This window comes from Triplophysa dalaica, chromosome 1 (genome assembly GCF_015846415.1).
Source record: "Triplophysa dalaica isolate WHDGS20190420 chromosome 1, ASM1584641v1, whole genome shotgun sequence".
Classification (NCBI taxonomy): Eukaryota; Metazoa; Chordata; class Actinopteri; order Cypriniformes; family Nemacheilidae; genus Triplophysa; species Triplophysa dalaica.
In genome coordinates this window covers 2,167,629-2,192,607 of record NC_079542.1, presented here as the reverse complement: position 1 = coordinate 2,192,607, position 24,979 = coordinate 2,167,629, and the positions used below count along the sequence as shown (strand labels likewise).

Below are 24,979 nucleotides of genomic sequence, written 5' to 3'. Positions count from 1 at the left end.
TTCCAGCATCCTCATCACCAGACAGCCTGAGATTATGACATCACAGAGTCTGACCTGGTTCTGATCTCGGCCAGGAGTCGCACCACAGCCATCATGGGACTGGACCCGTCTCCAGATGCTGGGAGGGACGTGTGGATGGACAGACTGCCCTCCTGCGGCAGCAGCATGGACTGAACCGCCTGCACCACCTTCTCTGTGATAGACAGCTTGTGTAGCGGCAGAGCCTTAAAACAAAGCATGTTGTGTAAATGTGGCTTGCTTACGACAAAAGACTTTATAACATCAGAGATGTGTTTACCTCAGAGCGGGGCGTACAGAGACGAGAGATGGGGACCGTCAGCACGTCAGACGCTTTACTGGTGCGGCGATACTCACAGGATGGAAACTTGACCGTGGCGATACCTTCCTGCTCATTGATGGATATCACAACACCGACACTGTCCAACACACCTGTCCCAACCACCTGCCACACAAATAATATTGATGAACACAAAGCACCGATGAATGAGATCAAAACAAAGTTCAATCCAATATTCGTGTGTCACCTGGACTTCTGAACCGATCTTGATGGTTTCTTTGAATCCGCCTAATGCACAGAGAGCCGCCACAGCCTGTCGACCAATCGCCTGCAGCTTAGCCAACTTCCTGCCACTGCTGTTCCCGTTCTCCAGAATACTCTCGGCATACTTCCCCAACTGAGGGATGAACATCAGAGCCCTGGACAACACCTGACAGAGACAGAACAGAAATTTGACTAAATGTCTTCATTAGGTTTCATTTGAAAATGAAATGATGCTTTTGACAAACTTCTGCGGACCTTCTCTGCCGTGCTGGTCCATATCTGAGCCGCGTTGGACTCGGGTGCCGTCAGGAGACTGTGGAGGAGAGCGATGACCTCAGCGGCCATGCTGTTAGCCACGTGACCGCTGATGAAAGGCCTCACCGGATCTGATCTGCATGTGTGTGTGTGAGAGAGAGAGGTGAGCTAAAGAAATCTCTCCTGAACGAACAACCTCCTGTGTGTGTCTTACCGAGCCAGTTCAGCATTCCTCTCTCTGCACACTGTAGACTGAGCAGTCTTCTTCTTATCACCTGTGGCCGTTCCGCCGGTGTTCTCCTGACTGCTGCTCTCCACCGGCGGTCCAACACTAACTATCAGTCCAGACTGAGCCCATTTATTGGCTTTACGGAGAGCAGACGAGGCTTCTTCTGTGATGACCTCACAACAGCCGCTCTGAACACACTCGAGACATCAGAATCTTTCATACAGTGTATGTACGCTATTACATTACAGATAAACCATTTAAGAAGCTAGAGGTCTCCGCTGACCTTCGTCATGTCGCGATCCATCTTCACAACCTTCTCCATGTTTGCTCCAGTGCCCAGACGGAACGGGCGTCCCTCTGAACTACTGCGAGGCGTCACAAACAAACACCGCCGTTACAATCCGACCTTTCGCCAACGCTGAACGTGTGCAGAAGTGAATCTGTTGTCTTACCTCAGTAGGGGCTGAAGCACCTCATGAGACGATTGATCTTCTCTCTTGTGGATGAAAATGGAGAGTTTGCCGTCCACCGCCTCGCCCTCCTCACTGGCGTCTCTGTCGGTCTTCACGCTGCTCTTGGGACAGGAACGGGTGAGACTGGTGTCCGGCTCAGAGGCGCTGGGGGACAGCAGAGTCTGACAGCCTAAACGTGGATGTGAAACATTCGATTCGATTATATTCGTACAGTGCATTTTTACAATGTCACATTTTTTTAAAGCAGCTTAACAGGAAGAAAAAGATGAGAAAGGTCAAATACAATACAGTACGTTATAGAAAGAGTATGACCATTCTAATGAGCAATGTTAATGGAGTTTACATAATCTAAAGCACATCTAATATTAGTCTCCAGCTGAGCAAGCCAACACGGCCCGATGATCCAAACTCCAAAAAAACCTTGGGAGCGACCAGACTCAGAAGGGAGGGCAAGGTCTCCTCTGACATGCTACAGCTGCACTCAGCACATTTTCGTAGCGATTTATTAAATGACGTTTGTTTGAGGGTGTCTAATTTGTTGAGACTGCTTTTGAGACCAATATCAAACAACAGCGTTTTAGGTAGAGTTATAATAATAATAGAGGCATGTATTTATTTACACCACCCACATATATATCCCAGAGATATTCAATGATTTTACACATTCACTATGGCTTTTACCAGGCACCACGTAGTCTGCCAGTTTGGCCAGCAGCAGCGAGGCGATGCGGAATGCCGGATCACTGGCGTCCTGCTGTTCGCCGTCCAGGGCGCTCGTGGAGTAGCTCCAGGACGGGAGCGCCACATTCCCACAATCCTCCACGCTCATGAGTGGCAGAGCGGCGCGACACAGCTGCAGGATTATCAGAACCAGTTTGGGCGACGGCCGCTGATCCAGGAGCAGCGAGAGGAGCTTGGACACACAGGCTGGTTGGCTCAAGATGGTCTTGCCGATGTGACTCCTTGGTGAAGGCAGATTTTAGAAATTGAGAAAATTAAATATAGGAATACATAAAAATATAATTGAGTGAAAGCGGCTTTACCTGGACAGATCGTTGAGTAAACTGAGAACATCCTGCAGGGCATCATTCCCCGCCGCTTGATTCCCGCAGCAGTCCGTTGCTCGAGCCAGATGATTGGTTAGTAAGCTGGACACCTGACGTGCCAGCCCAGAATGCACCGCATCTGTTGAGCCACCTGTTTAACAGACCTGACCGTCAGTTAAGGTTAAAGATGTTTGTTGTCGTGTGTATTAACATCCGCTCTCCTCACCTTCCACTTTCTCCCACTCGATGCAGCGGTTGGCCAGCACCTGAAACGCGGCCCAGGCCATAGCAGCTACTTTTTGCTTTTTTGTTTGTTTTTCGTTGGAGCTGCTGTCTCTCTGACTGCTCAGACTGCACAGTCTGTCCATCAACTGAACCAATCCGCTGCGCACGAGACACTGTTCTTCACTCCTGCACACAAAACCACAACAACTCTCGTTTCAACACAGCATCAGCAATTCTCAGTCATGACTTTAGAGTAACAAGGACATTTAGCCCCATTTTTGTTTGGAATGTACTAATCTGTTTGATTTGCAAGATATTACTCTGTTACTTGGTCTGACAAACCTTTAAATGTCTTACAATCAACATTAAGTGAATTATTCTAATAATGTTTGTTTCAAAACCTTCACGAAACTTGCTTCAGCTGATGGTGACTAATCCATGCATGCCATTGGTTACTGTTAAGAAACAGCCAAGCAGATGTTTAATCATTGTTTTAAGAAATTTGCAAGCGCAAGAAAACAAGAAAAAAATGTGCATTTTATTGAAAAATATTATTATTAATGGCTTTTATTTTTTATCTGTTTTCAAGAAGAGGAAAGAAAATGTGTTAAAAAAAACGCGCTGAAATATTAGCATTAGCATCTCTTTGTATTATAATGTTGGCCTGTTTAATCCATGTTCAAAAAACTGATGTGTTTTTGAATAACTTGATGATCAACACAGTAATACAGTTTTAATGACAGAAGTAAAAAATAGAGCTATCTGCATCTGCCAAAACTTAATTGTTAAAATCAGTATCGATCCAAAAAATCGTAGCAGTGCATCCCTTGCGTAAATGTATTTTAATATACGTTGATTTGAACTACTTGAAGAAGGACATGAGCATGAGCAGACTGGAGGTCGAGCCTCTGAGCATCTTTATTTTGATTTCATAGGGTTTCTACAGTAAGTTAACACCTCAGGTGTTAAATACCCGTGATGCGCCACTTGCCTGGTGTACGGGATGGTGCACAGCAGGCCGATGCTGTTGGCACAGGCGATGGGATACCGGGCACACAGAGACACCACTGATGTCATCGTCTCTCCAAAAGCCTCTTGAACCTGCTCCATCATTCCACCGCAGGTCAATTCCTCGATTCTACACACACACAAACACATACACTAATATTTGAAGACGCATAAATATATTTATTTCTGCGTCGGTGTGTTCAATCACAGGACCATCAGTGTTGTGTAATGCATTAAGAGACACCGGTACCTAGGCCCGCCCTGCAGCACCATAGTAACCGGGCCGACCAGGTGCGTGACTCCTCCCACACGGACGGCAGCGGTGAGCAGTTCTCTCATGTGAACCAGGGCCTGTTTGCGCGTGCGGCCTCTACGCCAGCGTGTCTGAGCGGCCGACAGAAAACTGCTGCTGGACACCTGCGGTCAGTGCACTCGTCAATAACACACATGTAGGGAACACAGTGTATGATTACCAGACAACAGATTGACACTCACAGCCTGATCTGGAGACGTCCCAATGAAAGCAAAGAGCTGACACAGCAGAACGCTGTATGTGGGCTTGTCTTTAATGTCTTCAATGGCCAGAGACTGGAGAAGCGTGAAGGAACTGCTCCTGTGACTGGACGGATGAAGACGCCTCCTTACAAAGACAATGATAAAAGACACTGATTTACATTTACTAATAATCACAGTCATACACTTTTGCAAAGCTCGGATATATTCAAGGTTCCCTGAAAAACGCAACTCAAAAAATTGTTTTCATAATGTTTTCATAACATCAATTGTTTAATCTTGAGGCCATTAGGATTGATGTTTTCACCTCTGAGCTCCATGTGTACTGAACTCCACGTCGCTGTTGGCGATCATTTCCAGATCTGATGGTGCAGACATGCTGCGCAGGAACACGGGCTGCTTGGTCACAGGAAGGATGGATTTAGCGTCTGATACTGACTTGCAGGCTGTAAGCGAGAGAACACAACAGGGCCATCAGTCGGGCGGACGTCTGCGTAGCTGTATATGTCTGCGCAGATGTTTCACCTGGAGCACACGTAGGTGTGGAGGTCAGACTCTTGCACTGTGGTGCTATCGTGACGTGTAGCAGCAGCTCAGAGCGGTTGATCAGACTTTTCATGAGCGCTTTAGTTTTAGCCAGCGGTACAGATGTTTTGATCTGCTGTGTGGTGTTCACCTCATGGAAGAACTTCTCTCTGCATGAAACCCACAACAACACTTCAGGCTTTCATTCGGTACAGAAACAGATCCAGTTCACAGATTCACACCGCACCTCAGAGCAGTCACGCCGTTCTCCGGGTCCGTGCAGTCCAGCGGGACTTCCTTCAGAGAACACAGAAGCTCCAACTCCTTCATTTGATTCTGCAGGGAAATACGACGTTATTCTAGTTTCCTGTACATATGGGATGGCATGAGGGCGATGGGACGGTTTTCATGTCAGTTCTGATCAGATGAATATCTCTTACCTCATAGAAGTGATAGTCGTGGAAGAACGGTGCGTTGTTCTCAAGTTTTCCCTGATGAGCTTCATCGACTTCGTTCTGCCACTTCTGCTCCAGCTCAGCTACAGTCTAATACACCATTACACACATCTGCGATGAACCCAAACCCTTCGCTGTACACACACGTTCACAAACACACAAGTAGAACTCGCACCTGTAACTGTCTCTCCATGGCGTTGATCTTCTTGAAGGTCTCAGCCACAATCTTGCACAGCAGGTCGTGTTCCTCTCTGTGCATTTCTCTGTACTGGAAGTTTACCAGCGACTGCAGGGCGTCCATCAGACCCAAATGCTTGACGACACACGACACGATGACTTCCTCCATGACATCAGGACGAATCACCTCCCTGACCACAACACACACACAAATCTGTACACCTGTATCACGTGACCATCTGCATCAGAGTGTCTGTCGATCGCTTACTTGATGCTGGGGCGGAACTGAGGACGGGCCCTGCCGGACAGCTCCCGGAGACGACCCATGATGCCTGGCGGCAGGTGTATGCGGGGTAGCTCGCAGGTGGTCCCCGGCACAGGGCCTGGAGGGGGAACGAAAATGTCTGACGGGTAGGTGAACTCTTGCTCCTCGTCGATGGTTAAGGGTAGTGGAGATGGAGAGGGGGTGAGGGCAGGAGATATGGCACCGTTAGCTTCAACCTGCCACTGACACCTGACATAGCAACAAAAACAACAGATTTGATTTTAACACTATTATGTAGTAACTGCAATGAGAAAAAGAAACTCGTAATAAAGAAAAGGGAGGGTCTCTCACACAAAGATACACACTGCAGAAAATAAATCGGCCTTGTTTTTTTGCTTTATTTATTTTTGTAATGGTGTAAAAACAGCCGTTGCATTTTGGAATGAAACTGCCAGCAGACTGACAGCTGAAGATGCTCCGCCCAAGCCGTCTAGTTAAGTAATTTCAGATGGATGGTCATTTCAGGACGGAAGTGCATAAAAGCGAATTAAGAATGTGATGGAGAGTGGCTGACCTCTGCAGGAGTTTGGAGCACAGGAGGTCGTGACAGGTCTCCTCCTCTCGCGTGATGTCAGGGCCGTTGTAGAGGATGCGCAGCATGGCACAGGCCAGCACTGACAAACCCAGAGCCAGATCAGCCAAGAATGGAAGACCGCCGGAAACATCCTCTGATGACTCCTACGACACATTTAGAGAACAACCGGTTCAGTGACTCTAAATGTAATGGTTGCCTGGGAACCTCCAGAGGTGGTAGTTGGGCACACATGTTATTTCCAGCAGTAAGACACATAAGTGGCCTTTTGTACCTGTGCTCGGACCGTGCAGGAGAAACCCCACATGGCTTTATCTGGAGTATTATGTTCACGACCGCTTCTCATCTCAAAAGAGAAGGTCACCGTGTCTCCTTCCACCTGAAGCACATAACACATCATTAATCATTAATACACTTTCTTTTCTTTTCTGATATTCTTTGTCAGATATCATTGTGTTATTATTTTGGTAACTTAGTCATGACACTAATACAGAGGCACTGCTTCATAGATGCATATATCTGATGTTAGTATGCAGAAACGTGTTCTTCACCTTGACCAGATCTTTGGGCCAGCCGGTACCCAAGACACTGCGGCTTCCATAACCCATAGTGTTTCCTCCATACTCGCTCACTTTGCGGCTGTTTGTGTTGGGTCCGGCGTAAATCACCAGCTGTGATCAACAAAGTACATAATTCAGCATCCTATTTCACAATGAATTAGTTTCTAGGATTTGAGTTTTAAAATAAAAACCTTGTCATAGTCGTATTGGGAGGAGCAGCGCGGGTCGAAGCGCAGATAGAGACAGCGAGCTCCGGGGATGTGTACCGTGTCTTTAAATTTGTAGTTATCTCTCACTGGATGAAGAGTTTCTACCGTCTTCCCAGCAGCCCATGGGGCGGGAATCTTGAGGCCGGTCAGAAAGCCTGGCTCCTCCCTCTCCTCCAGAATCTGGAAACTAAATTTAGAACAACCACATTGGAGTAAATGTTTGTTCAAATGTGATCAGTTTTTCCCCCAGAATGATCATGGATAGATGCACTTTAAAACAAACATTAAGGCAACAAGATATTCCACAAATGTGAATATTGCAAAGAATGAACAACAACATGATTTTAAAACAGAAGAAGCAAAGAGGAAACCTGGCTCTGTATATTTTTTTAAGAGAATCATTCAAGTTTACATTTTGTTTTAAAACTTTAAACATGATTCTCACCATTTAAGAAACATTGATCTTCTCATATAATACAAGACATTTATTTCTTTTTTTTAGTTTTTACATTGTGAAAATGAGTAGACTGCAGAGAAGACTTTTATCTTCTATAAGATGTACCTGTCATGTGATGGTGGTAGTTTGGAGGTCTGGTTAACAGGAGAATCTTCAACAAACACAGGTGAATGTGTCTTCAGCAGTAAAGCCGTCTGCGTCAGGATTTAAGAACAGATTAAGAACTTTGATAACTGCGTTATTGACTTAATACACACAATGCTAATATAGTGATATGGGGTAATATATCCACATTCAGGGGCGTAGTTTATGGGGGGGAGGTAACCCCCCCAATATTCAAATCCATCAGTTACAACCCCTCCAATATTTCAACATGAAAATCACAGTAGATCCAATAAAACATATGTAGAATTACTTTATTTTGTGACAATAATTTTGTTCCTAATCAAATATGAGTTTGTCATAATAAATTAGACAAAAAATTCTCCCCCTCTGTTGAACCGATTGGTACCGCCCAACCAATGAGTCGCACTTTCACCAAAACAACGCGAGTGGTGTTTGAATGGGAGAGCACACGGGTAACGTACGCCAAAAATGAAGAGAAGCGATTCACAGCGGACTATATTTAACTGCTGGTCAGAGAGGGATGCAAAAAAAAATAAAGCATGTACTGAGAATGAGGTATGAGAATATTGTGTAATAATAATTAAGTACACACCATATATGTTAGCTAGCTTATCCATTGAAATGTATTTAGCTATAACTATCAGTATAACAAGTTACCAAAGCAGCCATCTGTTTTGCTAGTTCATTTTTCAATAGTGTCTGTAATTATCAATGACAAAAGTATTCACATTGATGTTTGTTTTCTTCCTAAAATAATCTGACTTTTGAACGAATTGGATGAATGAATAATTTAAGTGTCTCACTCATTAAAACAGTGAATCGCTGCCGCCTACTGGCGCTTTCAATACTTAATTTCTTTCTTTTTAAAATCTCTTCTATGTTAGAATTATATGACTGAAGATTATACACGAATTTCATAACGTTATGAGGTGTATAAGCTCTTAACAAGTTTTTTTAACAGATTCGAGGTAAATATAGCAGATAGATAGATAGAAATAAATTATCCAATAACAATACACATTAAAAAATAAAAATAAAATAACAGGCAGCACACAACCCCAGATACCACACGTACGTCTGCAAGATGTCTGTTAAAGATCACTTCGTCTGGAAAGCATCTGCTGTTTACTAACATCTGATAGACATCTATAAGATGTCAGTTTAACATACATTCTAAATCATTACATCTTAAAGACATCTTCTAACAGGAAACGTCCTAAAGACGTATTGCAGATGAGCAAACACTCTAAAAAATACGTCTTCCAGATGTAAACACACACATCAAATAGACGTCTCCGTGATGTTCGTGTGCTATCTGGGACGTTCAACCCCCACAATGTTCAAACCAAATCTACGCCCTTGTCCACATTGCATGATAAATTCAATATGCTTTTATTGACGATAGAAAATATTGTGTATATTGTAATGATTTGACATTTGCAAAAATTATTCAGTAGACTCACTACATGAACTCAACACAATTGATGATTCATTTATCACTCAAAAATGTTTGAATTTTTCATAAGTGTGAACACGTGTTTTTCTGTGTCTTTGATGTGTTTTAAAGTGCCTGTGCATGTATTACACATGTAAAATGGCAAAAATTAAAGAGTGGGAACAAAAGATGCATTCTATCTAAAAGCGAATGCTCACCCAGACCTGTCTGAAACACCTTGTGTGTCCACACCCCACAAATCTACATCAGTTCTTTGTATGATTTGACTAAGACCGCCCAAATGTATACACAAGTAAGGTGGTGTACCTGTCAGTACAATTGAAGAGGAACATTATGTTCCAAATATGGTAAGAGGCGTTACATTTCTGTCACACGCTTGCAGTTTTTTTCGACCAATCACTACCCACTGGTTAACTGGCCAATCATAGCTTTTCAGAGCGATGAGCTTTGTAAAGGATCAATGTGTTTCAGAGAGGCAGAGCAAAGAGGAGATACAAAACATGCGCGCTATGTGGAAAACACCGCATTTTTTAACCTTAAATCGTGTATACACATTGCATCACATCTAAACCCCTTTAAAACACAGTTCTATGTCCTAATTTCTGTGGCACACACCTGACTGGTGTAGAGGACCAGCTGAACCAGCTGAGGCATCAGAGCGTCGGCTAGCGTGAGCGTCTGCAGGTTCGGGTGCATCAGTGAAGTCAACAGAACCGGCAGCAGATGACCCAACATTGTAGCTTTTGTCACCTGCTCGAGTCCCCTCAGTCTAAACACAGAACGACAAGAACTTAGTAAAGAAAACACACACACGTGTGAAGCTGTTCTGAACACGTGTGCGAGCACACACCTAGCGTCACGATCGCTGACGGTGCTGTTGATCAGAGCATTTGTGACCTGCTGTAGGGTCTCCAGCACCTCATCGCATCCAACCAGAACTTTAGATGCCAGAGAGAGAATACTCGCCTGCAGCTCCTGACACAACAAACACATTCAACACACAATTGAATTTTGTATCATTCTTGTAACAACAAATGCCAAAAGCGTGTGTTGTAGTGTGAAAGACGCTTTGTGTTTGTGTGATAGTTTTAAAGGTTATGTTTACCTGTACCTTCATTGTTTCACCCTGTAGAGAGCTGTCGCTGTCGTCTGCATCATCAGGGTGGAGCAGGACTGTGTTACTGAGCAAATGATTCTGAACAGCCATTAAATATCGCAAGCTCGGAGACGCCACCTGTTTAGCATGCAACGCAAGAGATGACAAACCAAAATGAATGATGAGGATCTAAAAAAAACTTGAATGTTCTCGTCCTGTTATTTTGTGTAAAATGCACTCAAGTGGAAGTGACATACAGGCACCGTGGAGAGAAGCTTCTGGAGTTCTTCTTTAGAAACAGTTTGACACTTGGTGATGAGGAGACATGATTCTCTTACGACGGTCTTCAGGATACACTGCAACAGTTCATCTTTCAGTCTGCAGGAAAGAAGCGTATGGTGACACACTGGTGGATGTTTGTGCTGTGTGCAAGACGATGAAAGCTGAAGTCATTACCTGTAGTGATCTTCATCTTCGCTACAGAAGCGGTTCTTCTGCAGCTGGTTAGAAAGGTTGTTTAATATCACATCACGTAACTGAGACAAACCCGTGTTTCTCTCGCCTGCGAAGCAAACATTATCACTTTAGATCATAGGCCGTGTTGAAGATGAAATCTGTAATCTGTGTGTATTTGAAAATTTACCTTCGGTGAAAACTAATTTCAGTAAATTGTTCAGTTCGGTCTCGCTCTGGTATAGGGTGCTCAAACCCGAGCTGGGGGGAAAAATGTTAAACGCTTTTTTTAGACTTTGGATTTGTTAAGTCTGCAATCAAAAGTTATAAATAAATATTATTGAAGATTTTAATCTGAATTTAAACATTTCTCATCAATTCATCAATCAATCATACAGACTATTTTACAATCTACATTCATTTACACCTCCATACATTTCATGGATTTGACTCGTTGAGCTGTTTAAGATGAACAACTGAAACACGACTGAGATCTCCAATAAATTTACAGAGACGTGAAAGAGCAACATCCAAACATTTTTCCTCCATCTAACTTAAAAAAGTTCAGTGCTGATTCTGTACACTCTATGTTGGAACTAAACTGGAGTGAATTTGTTCAAATGTAGATGACATGGGAATGACATTTGTGAATGCTAAAGGATTATTGTACCTGATTGCAAGACACACTTCTCTTTGGATTTCCGCTTGAATCTGATCCAGTGGAGCCATCAGTAACTGCCAGAGCAAGAGTCCAGAGCGTCTGATGCTCTCACGGTTCTGTTCAGAGCTCAGATTGAAAAACTGGAAGACCACCTGCAAGAATAAAGGAGAGTTTTGAAAATACAACCTAAAGAATCGACCTTCCAACGGCTGAATGAGCCGTGTCCGCACATTAAACGTTTACCTGAAAGACAACCAGAATGCAGCGGATGATGCAGGTGTCTCCCTTCACCATGGCCTTCTCCATGACATCACAGATGGAGCTGAAGTGACACGACTCCATGGGCTGTTTCCCGATGAAGGTGTTGAGGTGTAAAGCGCTGCTGGACGCCAGCGCGTTTAGCTGATGGATGCACATCGCACCCACGTGATGGAGGAGCTGGTTTATCACTTCAGACGTGTCAATCATGTCCTCTGTCAACATGCAGATCTTGGTGATCAGGTCTTTAAGTCCAGTAAGTCATTTCTTCTCCTACTATATTTACACAGCCAGAACTGTGCAAACACATTTTTTCCCCCAACACTCACTCACTCTAGCAAATATTCACAGAAAGTTCGATCACTTACTCCACTTTAAATGACCCCAAATGTCAGATTAGCTAATTATGATCTCAAAATTAATCCATGATCCAATTTAGGGATGCACGATCAATTATCGGCTGATACGGTCATTTTTAAAGTAATCGTATGAGTCGACAAATGGTCATTTTCAATGTTATCGTATTGGCCGGAAAAAGTCATACAAAATGTATCGGTATCGGCCATTTAAATGTCATTTTTAAAGTTATCTCATCGCATGATAATGTGATAAAAAAAATATCTGTATTGTTCCATAAATGGGCGTTTTTTATGTTATCGGTAAAGCCGATAATACAATTTAGGCCAATATTTTGTAGCCCATTAATCACAAATCATTTCCTCTGGTTAAACTCCTCACAGTTAAAATCCAATACAGTACTGTCTTTCTGTCATGATCATTCACTTACTGCTATCAGCAAAACAGTGTTGATGTTAATACAGTATTTACTATTGATGAAAGTGTACATTATACACATTATAGGAACAAAAGCACATTGTTTGAATCAGACTGCTGTCTAAATGCTTTCTGTCTTGAGACCTGTGGCTATTGAGAACAGTTTTTCTAAAATGTGTTTATCAAATAAAAAAAATATACCAGAAAAGTTTGAATGTTAAAGAGTGGTTAACTAATGTACAGTAAGGTAGGCTTGGTACATGATTTTCAGGGGGGAAAAGAGAACTAATGGTTACCGTGTTTACTTCAGTCAATGTTTTAAATAAGAGCTTTGTCCACTTTTTTGCATCTTGTTTCAGTCTTAGGGAATTTTATATTAATATTTAGATACTGTATATCAGCCACATATCGATTATTGGCTTCCAACGTTTAAGAATTATCGGTTATCGTTATAGGCCAAAATTGACATATGGGTGCATCCCTACACATTACAAATCCATAAATAAATGCACATTTGCACAACATACATTTACATTTAAAATGTATTTGCTCCGTAACTGGGTAAACTGATCAAAACATTGCATATAAATCAGTTCCCTTTCTGTCGGTCTCTCGACGTTGTGTCGAGAACGACAGATGGGGTTCGCCCTTGAGAACCAATCAACTCTGACTACTATAGAAAAGGCCAATGAAATTTGGCGAATGCAATTTGCATGCCGGGCTCCGCCCCCGGAAATCCGGTATAAAAGGAGGCCGGCGTGCAGCATTCACTTACCTTTTGTTCTTCAGAGCCATCGCTCATGAGTACAACTCAGGATTCAATCCTCTACAACTACACGCTGGTGCTACGACGTGTTACAGCGGATCGTCCCTTCCTGCAGCGACCTTCCCCTGGGCGTCTCGGCGGTTCCGGAGGTGTTAGAGATTTTTTCTAAAAGTCCTTTTCAGGACTGACTGAGCATTCTCCAGCGCGGCATGTCCCGCTGTTCTCTTGGGTGCGGCACCCTCATCGAGGAGGGGGATGGACACGATCGCTGCATTAGGTGTCTGGGCGTCCAGCACACTGAAGCAGCGTTCGTTGACACATCTGCCTGCACTGCGGGCAGATTGTCATTCAGAAGTTGCGGTCACGGGTGGCTGTCTTCCTACGGGAACCAGCCACCATTTCGTCTGCTACCCGGGCTGTGACATCTGTGGCTACGGCCCCGATGACCACCCACGTTAGCAGCGTTAGTGATACGGGGAACTCTGCGAACGTAAACCCGCCAGCCAAGTGCTCACGGGCCGATCGCACCCCGATTCGCTCTTCTGAACGTTCCCCAACCGGCGGTGGCATACCGTCCGGATCCTCACGCACACACTCGGAAACGATGTGTGACGTAGATGAGATGTCGCTCGCAGCATCGGAGGGAGACTGGCATCCGACTCTGCCGAATCCAAACTCCACCCCCAGCGGTCGAGTTCAGGAGGAAGCAGAAGTGATGTCATCCGTGCTAACCCGGGGATACGTGGTTCCCGAGGTCGGTGCGCGGTGCAAACCGCGCCCACCCCGGGTGCCATGTTTTTCCCGGAGGTGCATGAGGAGCTGTGTAAAACTTGGAACGCTCCACTCACGGACCGTTCCAGTGAAACCAGCTCCGGCTCCCTTACTTCCCTCGATGGTGAGGCAGCCAAGGACTGCGTCGAGATCCCCCGGGTGGAACGTCCGCCTGCGGTGCACCTGTGCCGCGGACGGCTACCACCTGGGGGGGGATCGACCACTCCTACCGTCCAAAGCACGTAAGACTTCGGCATCACTGGTGTCGAAAGCTTGCGATGTTGCGGGCCAGGCTGCCTCCTCTCTCTATGCCTTGGCCATCCTGCAGGTCCGCCAGGCCAGGGCGTTGAGAGGGCTCCACGAGGGTAAGGCCGACCCGGGTATAATGCAGGATCTCCGTGCCACCGCTGACAGCGCTCTACGGGCGACTAAGGCGGCGGCACGGGCCCTGGGTCGGACGATGTCCACGGTAGTGGTCCAGGAGAGACACCCCCGGCTATACCTTGTGCAGAAGAGTGACAGCAAGGAAGTCCGCTTTCTTGATGCACTCATCTCGCAGGGTGGGTTGTTGGTAACACCGTCGAGGACTGCGCTCAGCAGTTTTTTGACGGCGAAGCAGACCGTGGCAATTAACCACATTTTTTTCACGCCGCGACTCGGCCGCCTACAGGCCTCCGAGATCTCACGTGACGTCTGCTTCCCTGCAACCCAGGACCCTTTCGACATCGGCTCCGGTTCCTGTGCCCCCACAGGCGGCACCCCGGAAGCAGAGGTCGAGGGGGAAACCTCCACCCCGTCAGCAACCTCCTCGCGAGAAGGGACACTGACGGGAAGACCCCAGGGAGAACAACATCGGGCCCGAACCTTCACAGCCACGGCTCTGATCGGTCGGTACGGGACGACTCCTGCCTCGTCACCAAAGCCGGGCCCTTGTTAGGGCTTGGCGCCCACTTACTCACTGAGTTTTCTGTTCTCCCCGGGTTTACTTGCAGCCGATCGCACACTCCACTGGACTGTGCTCGGCGAACCGACCTCACACCCTGGCGAGGCGTGAGGTCGTACACATATGACAGCTGTCACCACTCTCAAACCGACAGTGCGTGCCGTTGTCCCGCCAGGCAGGTAAGCAGGCGGAGCAAAAACCTTCCCTCCGGGGACTCCCCGTGACATGGTTAGCTCCGCCAGCCGACGAACCACCCCCCGTGGGAATGATGAAGCAGACCGTCCCCTTGGTCACCCTGTCACAGTCCCTGGGAGCTCGAGAGCTGCCCACACTGTCTCGCTGGCTAATGAGGGCGGTCCGTCTTGGTTACTCGATCCAGTTCGCCAGAGACTCACCCAAGTTTCGGGGCATCATCTCTCCCTCTGTCAGAGGCAGGGACGCCTCCGTACTTCGGGTAGAGGTCACCACCCTTCTGGCAAAACAGGCATCGAGTTCGTCCCTCAAAACCAAGATGTTCAGTGGGTCACCACCCGCACTTCATCGTTCCCAAGAAAGACGGCGGGTTGCCCCCAAAGGCTGCGTACCCTGAACAGAGCACCTTCACAAGCTGCCATTCAGGGTGCTCACACAGAGGCGCGTCCTGACATCTATGAGGTGTCAGGATTGGTTCGTGGCAATCGACCTGAAGGACGCTTACTTTCATGTCTCGATCCTCCTCGACACCGGCCGTTCCCACGGTTCGCGTGCGAGAGGCGGGCATATCAGTACAGAGTCCTCCCTTTCGGTCTGTCCCTGACCGCCCTTTCTCCCTGAGAGGAGGAAGGCGAGCGGGTACTAAACTATCTCAGCGACTGGCCTATCTTGGCACACTCGCGAGATCTGTTATGTACACAAAGGGACCTGGTGCTCCGGCACCTAGGTCGATTGGGACTCCAGGTCAACCAAGAGAGGGGCAAGCTCTCCCCAGTGCAGAGCATCCTCTTTCTCGGTATGGAACTCAGCTCTGTCACCATGTCAGCACACCTGTCCGCAGTTGTGCCCAACCAGTGTTGAACTGTCTGAAATGAACATTTTAGGCAGACAGCGGTCCCCCTGAAACAATTCAGAGGCTCCTGGGACACATGGCGTCCTCGCGGGTTAATACCCCTCGAGTTGATGCACATGACACCGCTCCAACACTGGTTTCAGAGTCGAGTTCCGAGGAGAGCGTGGCACACCGGCAGCAGGCGCATGGTGATGCCGCCCTGCTGCCGACGCACCATAACCCCTAGTCTTTATGACTTTTTCGACGGACTCAGGTCCCTTTGAGCAGGTTATGAGGCAGGTCGTGGTGACGACTGAAGTCTCCCTGCAGGGGTGCGGTGTAGTGTGCAACGGGCACGCAGGTGGGGTGTTGGACGAACCCCCGCCTGCGCTGGCATATCAATTGCCAAGAGTTGTGGGCTATGCTACTTGCACTGAGCAGGCTACGGCCTCTCGTGCGAGACATGCACGTGCTGTTCCGAGGACAGCACTATAGCTGTAGCGAATACAGATCGTCAGGGTGGCGTTCGCACACAGCAGCTAAACACAACTTGCTCGACGCCTCCTCCGGTGGAGTCAACAGGTGACTCGTTCCCTGCAGGCCACACACCCCGGGCAAACTGAACTAGACAGCCGACGTGCTTTCTCGCCAGTTTATGCCTCGTGGAGAGTGGCGACTCCACCCCCGTGCAGTCCAGCTCATTTGGAGGCTGTTCGGGTAGGCCCAGGTAAAACCTGTTCACCTCCCGTAACACCACCATTTGCCCGCTTGATAGTCCCTGCCCTCGGCACGGATATCCTTGCGCACAGCTGGCCGCGGGATGGGCGGAAGCACACCTTCCCCCCCCCAGGAGCCTTCTTGTACAGACTCTGTGCAAGGTCAGGGAGCAGGAGCACCAAGTGTTATTGGTTACACCACACCGGTCTAACCGCACTTGGCCTCAGAGCCGATGCTCTGGACAGCGACTCCCCCTGAACCATTCCCCTGACAGAGGACCTGCTCTCTCAGGGGAAGGACACGTTCTGGCATCCCAGATCAGACCTCTGGAACACCCATGTCTGGTCTCTAGACGGGACGAGAAGATCCTAAGATGGCTACTCCCCCTATACGGCTGAGACCATCACCCAGGCTAGGGCCCCATCTACTAGGCGGTTACACGCCTCTAGACGGTGCCTCTTCTCGTCCTGGTGTCTTTCTCAACGAGAAAGACCCACTGAGGTGCTTGATCAGGATTGTGTTCCCCTCCTCACGAGACTGGAGACTAACATCTCCCTTCCACACTGAAAGTGTATGTAGTCGCTATTGCCACTCATCACGACTCAGTCGGTGGAAAGTTTCTAGGGCAACACGACCTGGTCACCAGGTTCCTAAGCAGCGAGAGGGCGGAATCCGCCTCATCTCCGCTCCATACCCTCTTGGGACCCTAAGTGGTCCTGGGGAGCCTCAGGGCCCCCCAAAGAGCCCCTCGGAGGTTCCGATCTTCCTCATAGAGTAAGACGGCCCTCCTGACGGCGCTCACTTCCTTCAAGAGGGTAGGGGACCACCGAGCATCCTCCGTGTCCCTGGATTGCCTTAAACTCGGCCCTGGAAACTCTCACGTTATCTTGAGACCCAGGCCCGGATGCGTGCCCAAGAAGTTCCCATTACTCCCTCCGGGGCCAAGTGGTGAACTTGCAGGCGCTCCCCATGGGGGAGGAAGACCCAACCCGATTAGTGTTGTGTCCAGTACGTACTGGACCGCACGCAGAGCTCTGAAGCTCTGACCAGCTCCGTGTCTGTTGGAGGACAGCAGAAGGGGAAGGCTGTCTCCAAACAGAGGCTGGCGCACTGGGTCGTGGACGCCGTTACGACGGCATCCCGATCTCAGAATCTCCCATGCCCATTGGCAGTGAGGGCTCACTCCACACGGAGTTTAGCCACCTCCTGGACACTGGCAGAAGCGCCTCTCTAGCAGACATCTGTAGAGCTGCGGGTTGGGCTATGCCCAAACACCTTCGCAAGGGTTAACAACCTTCGCGTAAACCCGGTGTCAGCCCACGTCCTGCGTGGCGACATGTAGGACTGGCATCCGGGGGGGCGTATGCCTGCGAAAGCACCTTTCCACCCTCTAACAGGTTGGGTCAGTGTGCTATTTACCTTTTCTTCTTACCCGAACACATCGCTAAGAAACTGGTACCTCACCAGCCTCCCTTCTTACCCAGACACTGGTTAAGAATAGGCATTCCATCCATCACCAAACAAGCACCCCCTGGGGGCTGGCTGGGCAGAGCAGCCTTCCCCCTTAGGCCGGGATACCATGTGAGCTATCACAGATAGCTCTAACCGGACCTAGTGCTACCGGACGTCTGTAACACCCCCTCCGTGGGCTGTTCCGTCTGATGTATCCTCATGAGAATGGTTCCCACTCCTGGTAACCCATGAGCTTCCCCAGGTGGGCCTCCACCTCGCGGTTAACTACTCAGTCCGCACGTTCCATGCGTTCTCCTCCAAGGACGAGACCATACCTATATCCACCATATTCCTCCCCACGGGTAGGAGGTGGCCTCTGTAGCGCTTCTCTGATTAAGAGTCGCGCTTACCCGGTGTAAACTGATCTGGACGGCCTCTCGCCTATAGAGAGCTAAGGCCCCGTCCGTGAAAGTTACCGGTCAGGGCTGTACCCATCTTTCTCCAAGAAAGCTCTGGAACCCCCCGACCACCACACTGGAAGGTTACAGTCTCACGAAAGCTTCGAGATGACACGCCCAGGCTTGTTACCGTCGCTTCGCTAGAGATTGTGACGCGATACAGCGTTGTGGCGTTTTCCATAGGCAACCCCATCTGTCGTTCTCGACACAACGTCGAGAGACCGACAGAAAGGGAACGTCTTGGTTACGTATGTAACCTCAGTTCCCTGATGGAGGGAACGAGACGTTGTGTCCCTTATGCCACGAACACGTATCGTATTCTGCTGCAGTTTGAGAGGTCTCAGGCTCTTCAGAACAAAGGTAAGTGAATGCTGCACGCCGGCCTCCTTTTATACCGGATTTCCGGGGGCGGAGCCCGGCATGCAAATTGCATTCGCCAAATTTCATTGGCCTTTTCTATAGTAGTCAGAGTTGATTGGTTCTCAAGGGCGAACCCCATCTGTCGTTCTCGACACAACGTCTCGTTCCCTCCATCAGGGAACTGAGGTTACATACGTAACCAAGACGTTATTTTTCACGCTGTATTCTAACATTTTCAAACCTTTGGGCTGTGTGATGACGTGACCGACGCCGAGTCGCTGGCACACATGATGGAAGGCCTGGTTGCCAGGGTTACACCACTGGTCCATGTAGTCACCTGAGCACGTCCAGACCAGGTTGTTGAGAGCATCGTAGCATGCTCCTAAAGACAAACCATGACAACATAAATGAATATCATTCAAAAAGATTTCACAGTAACTCATTTTGTATTTGTCAATAGTGAAATATAGTCAGAGCTGTGGGCTCAGATTCTTACCCAGCCCTGCCACCTGAGCTCCGCGGCCCAGAGAACTTCCTGGAGCATCGATGAGGTCTGCACGGTTGCTAAACTGACCATCAGCCAGGTTAAAAACTAAACTAGATGCCAAGACTAGTGAAACACAAGAGAGGGAGAGGTTGAAGTGTAAAAATGGTTTAAAATAAAACACTGTACAGCATTAATGTTTACTGTGAAAATAAAGCGCGAATATAAATTGAATATCATATGGAGTGATGCATCAAGCTATAAAAAAACACACACAGCTTAAACTAACTGTGTGTTGACGCTGCCTGTATCGCTAGTCTCTTGCTACTAGGTCTTTAGAAGGCGTTCCTATCTTTGGTTACTCGAGTTACATTATAAACAAACTTTGCAGTAACGACAGATGGATGACGTGAGCTCCGCTGGTTGACTACTATTGGTAGGTTGCTTATCATTTGCATAAAGTTGAGCATATCGCAACTTTGTCGCGTTGCTAGACACGCCCACTTCATTTCCATAGCCCCACTTTGTTGCTAGGTGTCGCTGGCGGTGTGAACGCACAGTAAGAGGGAAACAAACATACGGTTGTGTTGTTCTGAATGTAACACCACATGGCATATCGGAGATCTATCCAAACACACTTATTAAAGAAGTAGTGTGACGTTTAATCCGAAGGTCTGAGTTGACTTACTCTTCAGAGATGAAAGGCCGCTGGAGCCGCCGAACAGCGAGCGAGTGGCAGAACCGCCAGCTACACCAGGAGCAGGTCCCAATATCACCAGATAACTTCCACACACATACATCGGACTCTTCCTGAGTGTCTTCATAGGCAGACCACAGCTGGTGTTTACCACTAAAACAAGATTTCTTGTATCAAGATTTTTTTTTTATTTCTAACATTGAAATTGGCAGATCCACGTAGGCATCATTGCGCTACTATAAACTGTCAAATGATTTTGATGATGACAACAGCAGGTGAAAAAGGCAAATGAAACAAAATAAAAGTAAAATGAAACGCAGCCGAGGCATAAAAAATATGCAGCATCATTACCAGACTGTTCCTCTTTGACAGGGTTTGTGATGGCCGTGCCTGTGAGCGCCGCCAGCGTGGACGAGTGAGATGCCCGAAAGCGAGACATGCGACTCAGAAGTAATTCGTTCAAGCACTTGGATGACTCGCCTTCCTTCCGTGAGAGGATGACTCGATCTTGTATGGGACTGGCCACACACGCCCCAGACTCAGTCTGGAAAACACACGCTTAAGTCAACATCCAAATACAATACAACTAGTACAGGAACCGCATCACAAACATCTTGTTTTCTGGGTAAAGCAACCACTTTGATTCCACAATTTTAAGGACAAGAAAGTATAAACCTTCCTGCCATTCCCGCTAAGGATAGAATCAGATTTTGGGTTCATACCTTCAGCTGGAAGACATCCATGAAGACAGAATGACCTTTCTGAGTCTTCTCGTTGAGGCTCACAGGTGACCACACCCAGTAGAGGTACGTGCCGTCCGAGCACAGACGGAGGGTGGTCAGACTGCTGCCCGCTGTGAAGTGATGAGGGGGCATCGCTACTACCTGTGAAACCTGACACAGACACATTGCACAGATGACATCATAGAGTTTTTCCATCCTATAACCAGTATGGAGCCGGATGTACCTGCAGTGTGAAAAGGTCGATGACCTGACACAGCTGATGAGGTTTAGTGTCAAAGGTCGCAGGGCGGTGCAGTAAACAGCTGCTGCTGTGTGCGACCCACCCGGCCTCAAGTTCCTCATTCCGACAGTACACGAAACCCCTGAGAGGACAAAAAGAGAAGACAAGCGTGAAGCAACCTGTGGTTTCGTTGTAGAATACTCTATGCCGTCACCGTACTGTACTTTACTCAAAAAACACAACGACACACAGCATTATACAACATTTAGCAAAGCAAGTTCTGTAAGGATGTGCTGCACATATGCAGATGATATTGGATTTGTTCATTAACAAAAACATCAACGCTTATATGATTAGATGCTGCTTTGTAGAGGTACAAAACTGCAAAGCATGATTGAGAGAGAAGTTTACAAAGGAACTATGAAAGAAAACAAATTCAAATAGACGGATGACTGACGGGGCAGAAATGCGAGGAGAAACGGAAGAGACTGAGAGGAGCAGGAACACGAGGTGACAGGTGTAAACAGATCAGTCAAGTTATGTACAGTACTCTAGCGTTACCTCAATGTCCCATGCAGCCCAGAGCCCAGCTTGCTTAAGCCCTTTCCAAAAGAGTTTGTTGTGTACAGATAGAAACCATCTGTAGCCAGACTGCGACCCAGGTCTGTGTCTGAGGCAGCCAATCAGAGAGAGCCGAGAGAAGGAAAGAAAGAGATGGACAGGTCGGTCATGCTCAAGCACTGGTGTGTACATTTTCTTTTTAGATGTTAGTATATTGTTATTTGTTAATCGACATTTTCCTATTGTTTCATAAAGCATCTTAATGCAGTACAGTCACAATCACTCTAATTCCTCTTGGTAGGTGACAAAGCCTGAAATTGATTGTCCCTAAATGGTGTTCATGTTTTAACACCCACAGAATTATCTAGATTTCTTTTGTGCATAAAAACAAGTCTTTTTTTCATTTCAGCACAGGTTTTATTTATAGACCCTTTTTTACATCTAACCATGTACAGTAGTGGCCAAATGCAATGTCTAATGTTGGAAAATGTACGTGATCATTCCTTTTTTCAAACACATTAAAGAGCATAAACTAAAGCTCAGCTTTGAGAAGATTTAAGGAGGTTTGGCAAAAAATAACACAACATGCGAGCAAAGTTTAATGAGTTTATTTAGGAGAATGCAACAGTGTCCACAACGGTCGCGTCGCATCCAGTCAGTGTGGACATAATTTACATTTATAATGTGTTCTAATGCTTTCTACTGTCTACACCGCATCTGGTGTTGACACCGTGTGAATGCTGTAGTCAAAAACAACAAAATATAATGCCTGATCGAACTCTACTGAAAGTTTGCTTTATATTGTTCTATGCATTTTACATAGAAGAATAAAACTGACACTCATTGCCAGATTATCTTTTTTTCTCATTCAAATATAACCTAAACCAAGTGGAATTTTCTTTATTATGTACCACACACCTTATATTGTGATGGCTTGATTAAAACTGAGGGCTCTTTAAAATATATGACCAGTCATCACTTTTGGCCACTACTGTATGTATACAATCTCCTCCCATCTCGCTGCTGTCAAATCTTTCAGTCATCCTCACCTTTAATGTCGGAACCAGCAGCAGTGCTCTCTGGGGTGGGCAACATGTCCTCAAAGCCCCAGGACACACTGTGTTTTCCCCCTAATAAACAGGAGGGAGAGCCTGGACCCCCCTCAAGCAGCAACAGTCTGTAAGAGAACAGCTGAAATTGTAATTAAAGCCTGAAGCTACACTATAAATACATGATAGACTTCAATTCTGTAATGTTATGGTTATGTCTTCCGTACGGTCCCCACGTAAAATATAAAACGTGACAGTCAGAGAAGTAACATCTCACCTATAGAGAACATCAGCAACAGGCAGCTGACCGAGGTCCGTCTGTTTCTGCAGCAGGTGGACCGTGTGAATGAACGTTTTCAAAGATCCCCTACAATCACAGGCAATCAAAGACATTCACAAAAGTTCAGTGTTATGTTTTAATTATTTTTGTCTAAACAAACACTTAAAAGCTTCAGTTCCTCCTCAGTATCACCAAGTAATCTCTGTGGCTTGTACCTGGCACATGCTAGAGCCACCAGTGCAGCGGCGGCGTTCTGCCTCTGATGCTGGGTGAGAAGGGGGCGCCCCTGTGTGGAACCCTCCGCATCGCTCCCTCCCTCCAGCCAGGAGCACAGTAATCTTTCCAGGCCGTTCAGGCAGTCCGCGGGTTCCTTGCCGAGGCTAAGCGGCTGGCAGTCCCGCAGGCAGGCGAGCAAGACCTCCGCCGTGACGCCACACAGCGAAGGGTCATGCCGGGTTTGTGACTGCAACAGCGGAAAGACCAAAAGGAGGCCGACCCGCGAGGTAAAGGGCGCCTGATCGCTGCCGCTGGGCATGGGCGGGTGGTGGTGATGTTGCAGGAAGCCCTGTCGTTTCAGCAGGGTCACGGTCTCGTCGTCGGCCCCTCCGTGACTCCCTGAAACCCCCTCATGTTCCTGTTGTTCCTCCAGGGCGAGCTGCCGCTGCGCACCCCACAGTCCTCGAAGAGCGTTGAGACGGTACTCCAACAGTCTTGCGTAGGCATTGCTCTGGTTGCCACAGACGGCTCGCAGGCGCTCGGACAGCTCCGCTGGGTTTTTGGTCTCAAAGGTCAAGATCTGTGGAAGCACAGAATTCAAACAAGTAGTAGGAGTGAGCAACAATACAACAAAACCCATTTAAAGAACTGACGCACCCCCATACTGTTTATTGAAAGCAGATAAGATAATGTGTAAAATATTTTAGACATAGTTTATATATATATAATAATATATAAAAAAGCAGAAAATAACTGTATATGATAGAATGACCTCAAGACATCAGGTTATAAATGAAACAAACCCTGCTAATAAAAACGAAAAAAGCCCAAAAGAAACCATCACAGAAATGAATGGTTTCCATTAAAATAACATTATGAACCATTAGCTTTTTGCATAAATCCATTACAAAATGAAAGTGTTTCGGGCTTTATTCCAAAAGGATTAATCTGCCATATCACGAGAACAGTGTGCGTTTCATTGATTTTAACACGAGTGAGAGTTTATTCGCAGTGTAGAATAAAGACGCTGTCATTTGCCTGTCGAAAATATCGCTTAACATCTTTATTAACGGTCAAACAGCCGTGAAAAATCACTTTATTTACACGCCGCTCCCTTCACGCGCATTCTGAACTCATTGGGGTAGAGAGAGAGAGAGACTTATTCTGAAATTAGACTCTGAAAGACAGATTGGTTCAGTAGGACTAGGTGTTATAATCCCAATATTTCAGCATAGTTTACTTGTCCAATAAGACATTTCCTACATTTGAAGCGTTAAAGAGGAGCAGTCAAGAATATGGGTAGGGAAAAGTAGGTCCGAGGCTTCAATGGGTTCGTCAGGTAGGCATCCTCTGTATTTAGGGAAATATAATGATATGTACATAAACATACTTAATTTCCGTATATGATCTACCTGTTTCTTAAGAGTTGTCGTTTGCCTACTTTATAGATATTAAGCTTTTGTGCACAGCCTAAAATTTTACTGCGTAGGACCAGCAATGAGCTGGTTTTAGGGGAAGAGCAGATATACTGTATATTCGAAGATCGGGTATCATGCTATGTCATGCATTCTGACTTCTTTACACTGTTAAACATGGTTAACATGGTCAACTTGTTAAAACGAGTTGGACGTACCATTTCTGTACTTGATACACTCCAACTTATTTTTAAAAGTTTTCTATAATTCTGGATCCCTGTATTCCTTTTATTGGCCATTATCCCGAAAAAAAAAAGGCGAGGCGAAAGAAACAGCCTGCCCACGAACCAAAGTTGGAATCACATTTGGAGTTGTTGCACTGTAGCTCGTTACTCTTGTGATGGTGAAGTTTGTGTGTGTTCGTTTGATAATGGCATTTCAGTGATGG

At 46.8% G+C, this 24,979-nt stretch overlaps 1 protein-coding gene across 4 annotated transcripts in view; it reads right to left on the bottom strand.

Annotated features, from left to right (window-relative positions):
- Window positions 1–24,979, bottom strand: part of LOC130438796 (probable E3 ubiquitin-protein ligase HECTD4) — a 47,070-nt gene that overhangs the window by 18,003 nt on the left and 4,088 nt on the right. For 2 of the 4 annotated variants that reach the window (XM_056771013.1, XM_056771186.1), the window contains exons 2-43: window positions 23,116–23,696; window positions 22,898–22,987; window positions 22,621–22,748; window positions 21,572–21,680; window positions 21,014–21,152; window positions 20,770–20,940; window positions 20,399–20,591; window positions 20,039–20,200; window positions 19,363–19,476; window positions 19,108–19,248; window positions 11,587–11,816; window positions 11,353–11,495; window positions 10,873–10,943; window positions 10,686–10,791; window positions 10,487–10,607; window positions 10,239–10,367; window positions 9,984–10,108; window positions 9,749–9,902; window positions 7,657–7,745; window positions 7,077–7,281; window positions 6,877–6,996; window positions 6,600–6,704; window positions 6,308–6,471; window positions 5,737–5,982; window positions 5,467–5,659; window positions 5,277–5,381; window positions 5,084–5,172; window positions 4,837–5,006; window positions 4,619–4,757; window positions 4,294–4,438; window positions 4,049–4,215; window positions 3,782–3,928; window positions 2,792–2,976; window positions 2,563–2,716; window positions 2,201–2,481; window positions 1,499–1,688; window positions 1,330–1,411; window positions 1,032–1,234; window positions 818–953; window positions 546–728; window positions 299–463; window positions 55–224 (exon numbers count right to left, since the gene is read on the bottom strand). In XM_056771013.1, the coding sequence (XP_056626991.1) occupies window positions 55–224; window positions 299–463; window positions 546–728; window positions 818–953; window positions 1,032–1,234; window positions 1,330–1,411; window positions 1,499–1,688; window positions 2,201–2,481; window positions 2,563–2,716; window positions 2,792–2,976; window positions 3,782–3,928; window positions 4,049–4,215; window positions 4,294–4,438; window positions 4,619–4,757; window positions 4,837–5,006; window positions 5,084–5,172; window positions 5,277–5,381; window positions 5,467–5,659; window positions 5,737–5,982; window positions 6,308–6,471; window positions 6,600–6,704; window positions 6,877–6,996; window positions 7,077–7,281; window positions 7,657–7,745; window positions 9,749–9,902; window positions 9,984–10,108; window positions 10,239–10,367; window positions 10,487–10,607; window positions 10,686–10,791; window positions 10,873–10,943; window positions 11,353–11,495; window positions 11,587–11,816; window positions 19,108–19,248; window positions 19,363–19,476; window positions 20,039–20,200; window positions 20,399–20,591; window positions 20,770–20,940; window positions 21,014–21,152; window positions 21,572–21,680; window positions 22,621–22,748; window positions 22,898–22,987; window positions 23,116–23,696 (6,740 nt within the window). The remainder of the gene's footprint in view (window positions 1–54; window positions 225–298; window positions 464–545; window positions 729–817; window positions 954–1,031; window positions 1,235–1,329; window positions 1,412–1,498; window positions 1,689–2,200; window positions 2,482–2,562; window positions 2,717–2,791; window positions 2,977–3,781; window positions 3,929–4,048; window positions 4,216–4,293; window positions 4,439–4,618; window positions 4,758–4,836; window positions 5,007–5,083; window positions 5,173–5,276; window positions 5,382–5,466; window positions 5,660–5,736; window positions 5,983–6,307; window positions 6,472–6,599; window positions 6,705–6,876; window positions 6,997–7,076; window positions 7,282–7,656; window positions 7,746–9,748; window positions 9,903–9,983; window positions 10,109–10,238; window positions 10,368–10,486; window positions 10,608–10,685; window positions 10,792–10,872; window positions 10,944–11,352; window positions 11,496–11,586; window positions 11,817–19,107; window positions 19,249–19,362; window positions 19,477–20,038; window positions 20,201–20,398; window positions 20,592–20,769; window positions 20,941–21,013; window positions 21,153–21,571; window positions 21,681–22,620; window positions 22,749–22,897; window positions 22,988–23,115; window positions 23,697–24,979) is intronic. The other 2 variants (XM_056771101.1, XM_056771273.1) reach the window with 1 other exon arrangement.